The sequence below is a fragment of the Aspergillus niger genome (assembly GCF_000002855.4).
Source record: "Aspergillus niger supercontig An07".
Classification (NCBI taxonomy): domain Eukaryota; kingdom Fungi; phylum Ascomycota; class Eurotiomycetes; order Eurotiales; family Aspergillaceae; genus Aspergillus; species Aspergillus niger.
This window is the reverse complement of record NT_166523.1, coordinates 2,176,006-2,182,613: the sequence shown is the minus strand read 5'-3', so window position 1 is coordinate 2,182,613 and position 6,608 is coordinate 2,176,006. Positions and strand designations below refer to the sequence as shown.

The following is a 6,608-nucleotide window of genomic DNA, read 5'->3' as shown; positions in this document are numbered from 1 at the left end:
TCTAAATAACCCCCCCATCACTACCATCCCCTCTCCTTTCTCCAAACACACTCAATAAGGTATATAGATAAGCAAACCCCCCTATTTTACAATCTCACCTTAACATCCACACACGGCAACGTCCACTCCCTCCTCCCCAAAAGACTCCTCAACCACTCAAGCCCAATACCCGTCCACTCATCTTGCGCGGAAGTCGTTGTCGACGCGGCTAATGTTCCATTCAGGGCGAGTCTGCGTTGCGCTTCTTCGACGACGGCCCCGGCAAGGGCCTTGGTGGTGCTGTTGACGGTTTCGAAGACGTAGCTGGCGAGGGTTTCGTTGACGGATGATGATGTACTTGTGGTGGTGTCTAATGCGGTGGTGGAGTAGCGCGGAGAGAACCAGTCACCGCGGAGATCGAAGAAACATTTGTCGGACCAGTGGCAGGAGGAGATGAAGAGGATGAGGAGGAGCGCGGAGCAGTAGATGCAGGGTCGGTGGAGGATGTAGGTTAGGGTGACGAAGGAGATGATGAAGAGGGGAGAGGCGTTTGTTGGGATGAAGAGGAGGGGGAGCCAGCTAGATTCATTCATTCGTTAATTAGTACTCTGGGGGGGTTTGAAGTAGTGGTTTGGAGGTGAGGATGGATTTGCTTACCTCCGAAGACAGAACATGGTGCTGGTTGTGGGTTCGTCGTGGTGGTTAAGATAGTGGTTGGTGCGTGAGGTATTTGGACGGAATTGCGGCAATGATGTCGATCGATAACAAAGTGGTTGAGTGACAGTGACAGTGAGTGATGGTGGCGAGGTAAAGTAAGGGAAAGGGACCGAGTGAGTTTGGTAGAGGCACCTCACTTCTGAGAGATTAGTGAAGTGATTTGACTGCTACTAGGTTGAGATGGGTGAAGTGAATCATGAGTGAAAGCGATGCTGGTGAATAATGACTTGATGATGAAATGATTCGTGATTCTTTTCCTTTCCTTCATCCTTTTCCCATACATATACCATACCTGACCATACAGAAGCATCAGCCACACCGCCTGCCAAAACCCACCAGCCACAAAAGCCTGACTCTCCGCCGTTCATTTCTTCCGCTTCTCGCTTCTCGTCGCTCTTCGCCGAGCTTTCTCTCTCTCTCTCTCTCTCTTCCTCTTCTCTTTTCCCTTTCTTCCTTCCCTTCTCCCCTTTCCCCCTTCATTCGTGTACTATAGTCCGTCCTTTTGGTCTTCTTGCTTGTTCTGCTTGCATTCCTTTTCTTTCTTCTTCTCCTTCGCGAGTCTTCCTGCTCCTTTTCTCGCGTTCTCTTTCCTTTGCCTCGCTTGTTGTCTCTCGAAAGAGAGCTTCGCACTACCTTTGAAGCTTGGATTTCGTTTGGAGGTCGCCTCTTCCGCTTGGCGAGTGACAGAAATGTCCACCCCCAATGATCTTCAAGCCCTTTTGGCGAGTATCAGGCCGCGCCCCTCGCCATCGGGCACCCCTGCTCATGATGCTCCCATGCAGCAGCAGCAGCAACACCCCGGCCAGTACCAGCCTGCTTACCGCCAGCAGCAGCAGTTCCAGCCGCCCTATGACGGCCAGAGCTACCCTCACCCTCAACACCTCCACCACCACCACGGCTACCGTCATCCATCCGTTTCGTCGAATATCCACAGCCCGTCGCCCGTTAATACTCCGCCTCATCATGGCTCGGATATTCTCAGGCCCAACGTTTCCACTCCGCGTGCGGACATTTATCCCCAGCAGCAGCCGCAGCCGCATCATCAGCCCTTGCCGCAAAACCCCGACCGTGCTGTCAATCTGTTGAACCTTCTCAAGTTCAACCAGCCTCCGGCCGCTCCTGCTCAGCAACAGCAGCAGCAGCCGCCGGCGGCGGCGGTGATGGCTGGGATCGATCAGCCCAAATACCCTCAGGCGCGTGCTGCTGCTCCGGAAGAGGCGTCCTCGGGCCATGCGAGGAACATCTCTGCGTCCGACCTTGTCGCGTCGCTCTTTGGACAGGGTCAATCCACTGCCCCACCTGTTAGACCGGCGGGTTCTCACCCTGGTCAGCTTGGGGCTGCGGCTGCGAGTCCCGGCGTGGCGGAGAGCTCCTCTTCTGCTGCTCCGACCGCAGAGAATACTCAGGAGATGTTGCTTCGTCTGCTGAACCGCCCCAAGCCCGCTCAGGACGTGTCGGAGGGACCTGTGAGACCTGTCTCTCAGTCTCCATCTACTGTCTCTCCCATCAAGTCCCCTGTGCCCGAGGCAGAGTTGAGAAATATCCTGCAGCCATCTGGTCCGGTTGTCGGAGAGTCGACTGCCCGTCCGGAGGAGCCGTTGTCTGGGAAACTGGACAGGCCCTCTGGGAAGGAATCGATGTTCACTTACGTCAATCCATTTGAGCAGCTGGCTGCCGCCTCCCCTCGAGTCAAGTCTCCTCAGCCCAAGTCTCGCAGTGAGAGTCCAGCCGTGGAAATCATGAAGAACAAAAAGGTCAGCATTGTTGCCAAGGCCGAGAACGTGCCGGCGCCCAATCCCGTGGAGTCCACCGAGGATAAACGCGCCGCATCGCCCGTCCTGGCCGAGGAGCAGAAGGAAGCTGTCACGCAGGTGGTTGACAAGCTCGTGGAGGAAATCAGCCGTGAGGTGGATACTGCTGCTTCCAAGTCTGCGGAGCAGAAGGTGTCTCAGATCGCGTCGGCTCAGGAAGAGAGCACTCAGGCAGTTATCTCGTCTGTTGCTTCTCACCTGCGCGAGACGGCGGCTGAGGCGAAGGAGGACACTGAAGCTGTGAACAACAAGACCGAGAAAGAAGAAACTGAAGCCGCCGCCCCGGCCGCTGCTGCGAAGGAGACTTCTCAGAGTGGCAGCGGTGATGCGCTCGCCGACAGCTGGGAGAGCGCGGAGGACAGCGCTGAGAAGGAGGAAGAGCGTGTCGTCTCCGTGCACAACTTCCCTCTGAAGCCCTTCATCTCTATCATCGTCAAGGCCCACACTGGGAAACTTGCGACTCTGCGAGATGACGGCATCATGGACATCGCTCGGCTCAAGAAGGACTTCGATCAGCTTGATCGCTCTTTGACTTCCGCTACTTCCGACTACATTGTCTATGCATTGGCGAAGAACGGAGGCATGCGCATTATTCGCCAGGATGACGGAAGTGACAAGCAGGTGTTCCGCTCCGCTCGTGACCGCGTGTTTAACGTTGCTGTCTGCACTTCGCAGGCGGTAACCGGCCGCAGCACCGAGGAGCAGGCGCTCCTTGGTATTGGCGTGAGCGGTGCAGTTTACTGGGCCCTGATCTCACGCGCTGATAAGGATCTTTTCGAACTGGACGCTCTCGAGAGTGAGAGCCTCATTTTCCCACCTTTCCCGGCCTCAGACGAGAACACTTCGGGCGGCCAGCTGAAAACGCGGGCCAAACGGAGCTCTCGCCATCCTGGTTTCTTTGCCATTGGCCGCGGAAAGAACATCTACGTCGTTTCGCCACAGGCTGCTATGAACCCGAGCTATGGCGTCGCAGGCCCGCAACGCGTCGTCAACACTGAGAAGTTCTTCAAGGAGCGTGCTCTGAAAATCTCGACCGGCAAGGCCGGCAAGGACTTCATGTTCAGCGACGACGACACGGTCATTGCCTCTCTTGACAAGACCGGTAGACTGCGTTTCTGGGACATCCGGGAGGCGATTAGCAATCCCGCCTTCTTTACCGCTGGACCTAGCCCAGCTGAGGTACGAGTTCCATTGAACACTTTCGTCACTGGTTCCCCTACCGAGAAGTCGTGGCCCACTTCGGTGCTCTTCATCGACAAGCTACGCCCATATGTCAAGTCGATGGCGCTTCGTTACGTGTTGGTGGGTCTTAAGCAGAACCACACCCTGCAGCTCTGGGATATTGGGCTGGGCAAGGCTGTGCAGGAGCTCAAGTTTCCCCATGAGAACGAGTCGGACGCCATCTGCAGTGTTGCCTACCACCCTGCGTCCGGCATCATCGTCGTCGGACATCCCACCAGGAACTCCATCTACTTTGTCCACCTGTCCGCCCCCAGGTACAACCTGCAGGCTATGTCGCAGGCTTCTTTCATCAAGCGCTCGGGTGAGAAGGATAGCAGTTTGCCCAAGCCGGAGTCTACGGCATGCATGAGTGGCATCCGGGAGATCTCCTTCGCTTCGAAGGGACAGCTGCGCAGCTTGGACCTTCTCCCGGTCACTAAGAGCGCTGGCGATGAGAGTGGCCTGTTCGAACTCTACGTTATGCACTCCCGTGGAGTGACGTGCTTGAACATCAAGAAAGAAGACTTGGGCTGGACCTCGGACAACAAGATCATTCGCCCGATCAATGCGTTGGAAGAAGGCCTCATCGACATTGCTGAACTGCAAACGTTCCCCACATATGTAGCAGACGAGCCGTCGGTCAACGGTGATTCTGCCCCTACACCCACCAAGCCTGCAGTTAAGGAGATCGCCAAGAAGATCCCCGAATTGAACACTGAGGCTGCCGCTGCTCCTGCTGCCGCCGGTCCTAGCACTCTGCGGACTCAGTCACCCACGAAGTTGGTGACGAGGAAGCCCGCCCAAGAACAGCCCGAGGCTGCTACTGCTGCTAATAGCACCGACAAGGCTGATAAAAAGAAGAAGAAGAAGAGTGCTGCGACAGCCACCCCCACGGGTGAACCATCCGTCAAGGGCAAGGAGCCTGCAACTGCACTTGAGTCCGTCACTGGTGACTTTGTTGCTTCTGTTCAGACTCCTGTGAGTGGCGAACAATTCAATGGCGATGCACAGAAGGCATCTCTTGCGCCTACCTCAGTTTCAACTTCTGCTCCCCCGGCGCCCTCTGGATCTGGCCTTGTCGCTGTTGACTCTGCGGTTGCTCTGAATAAGCATCTGGAGGCCTTGCAGAGTGCTGTCTCGTCTGAGTTCAGCAAGAGCCTTGGCCGTGAGGTAGAAGGGTTGTACCAGCGCTTTGATGAAGAGCGTCGTAGCTGGGATGCGGCCTCAGCAGCCAAGCAGGATCAAGTTCTACGTTTGGTCTCTAGCACCCTGTCTGACAATGTGGAGAAGAATCTGGCTCGCATCGTATCGAGTAACATTCAGACCGAGGTCGTGCCTGCTCTGAGCGATCTTACTACCGCCACTGTCGGCAAGCAACTCAATACCGTTATTGCTCAGCAGATTGGAGGGGTTGTGCCCCGTGAACTGCGCCAGGCCCTTCCTGAAGCCGTCAATCGTGCCGTCCAGCACCCCGACTTGATGAGAGTCTTGTCGGATGCTGTGGGCCAGAAGCTGGCGATCCAGGTAGAGAACGAGGTCTCCAAGGCTGTCCACAACACCGTTGCCCCTGCTATCCGGAACGTTGCTGCCCAGTCTGCGGAGAAGGTCGCCAGCTCTATGGAGAAGCAGATGCAAGCCCAGGCTCGGCAGTATGAGCTGCAGCGTCAGAATGATGCCGCCAAGATTGACCAGCTCACCTCCCTCGTGCGAGAACTGTCCGAGACTGTCTCCTCCATGGCGACGGCACAGGCACAGCTCCAGGGCGAAGTTTTGCGGCTCAATAGTGCCCTGGCTTCCCCAGTAACCCAGCCGGAACAAGTGCAACAACAGCAGCAGCAGCAGCAGCAGCAGCCGCAGCCTGTTGCGCCTGCGGTTACTGACACGAGAACTCCTGAGCAAATTGAATTGGAAGAAATTGCTGAACTGATCCACGCGGGTCGGTATGAAGAAGGTTCAGTCAAGGTGCGTTTTCTACTTATGAGACTTTCACGGACTTTGCTAATTGTCATGTAGTGGCTCCAATCCTCCCAGCAGGCTGATCTGTTTGACAACCTGTTTGTGCGGTTGAATCCCTCCTACCTTACCAGCCTTTCGCCTATTGTGGGTCTGTCTGTCGGCGTTGCCGTTACTTCGTCGCTGCAGACCAACATCATGCCGCGCCTGACATGGCTGGAAGTGGTCCTGCAAACGGTCAACCCGATGGTATGTTCAGTCATTTAATCTCCATACTTACACCTATACTGACAAGACATCAGGATCCGGATATCCGAGAGCTTGTGCCTCGTATCATGGACATCCTCAGCCAACGGTTGGAGGCGCTGTACATGTCTGTTGCCGAAACGTCGCCTCACGACCCCATTATTCGCAAGATTGCGCCTCTGTCGCGCCGTGCCCGGCTTCTGCGGGGATGAACTGGAAAAGAAGTCGCAAAACAAAAGTGATCTACGTCCTGGTTTTTCATGAAATAATGCCTGGATGAGTAAACGCGGAAATGTCTAGCCGCCGCTTACTTGCATATGAGATGCGAATAGTTGGTTGGTTTTATGGAACCAGTCATGGATTTGATAATATCTTAGCTTAATATTATGAATGACGAGGTCAGCTTTTGGTGCTGTTTTTTCGTAGATGTAGAGCCTTCGTGCATATACTTTTGTGTTCATTCAATCACGACTCGAAAGGGTTACGATAAGAGTAATACTACACCCACCCACACAACGCCCCTTTTAAGACGCCTATACCCTATGCATCTATACTTATACCCATACCTATCATACTACAATATCATCAAGCATGAAACGCCACCCCCAACTCAGCACTCCCCTCTTCATTCTCCAGCTCTTCCACAAACTCAAACCCCAACGCCCGCCAATTCAACTCCTT

General features: G+C 55.0%; 2 protein-coding genes across 2 annotated transcripts; one reads left to right on the top strand and one right to left on the bottom strand.

Moving 5' to 3' along the window:
- Nucleotides 1-98: 98 nt before the first annotated feature.
- An07g09720 (uncharacterized protein) lies at nucleotides 99-653 on the bottom strand (the record flags this gene model as incomplete). Its single annotated transcript, XM_001392009.3, has 2 exons — nucleotides 99-558; nucleotides 637-653. Coding segments are annotated over 2 exons (477 nt in total), but the record flags the coding sequence as incomplete, so codon positions are not given.
- A 732-nt stretch (nucleotides 654-1,385) lies between these two features.
- On the top strand, nucleotides 1,386-6,139 carry An07g09710 (uncharacterized protein; the record flags this gene model as incomplete). Its single annotated transcript, XM_001392008.3, has 3 exons — nucleotides 1,386-5,690; nucleotides 5,742-5,930; nucleotides 5,984-6,139. 3 exons carry the CDS (start codon nucleotides 1,386-1,388, stop codon nucleotides 6,137-6,139), a joined length of 4,650 nt encoding a protein of 1,549 aa, XP_001392045.1.
- Between the last annotated feature and the right edge of the window lie 469 nt (nucleotides 6,140-6,608).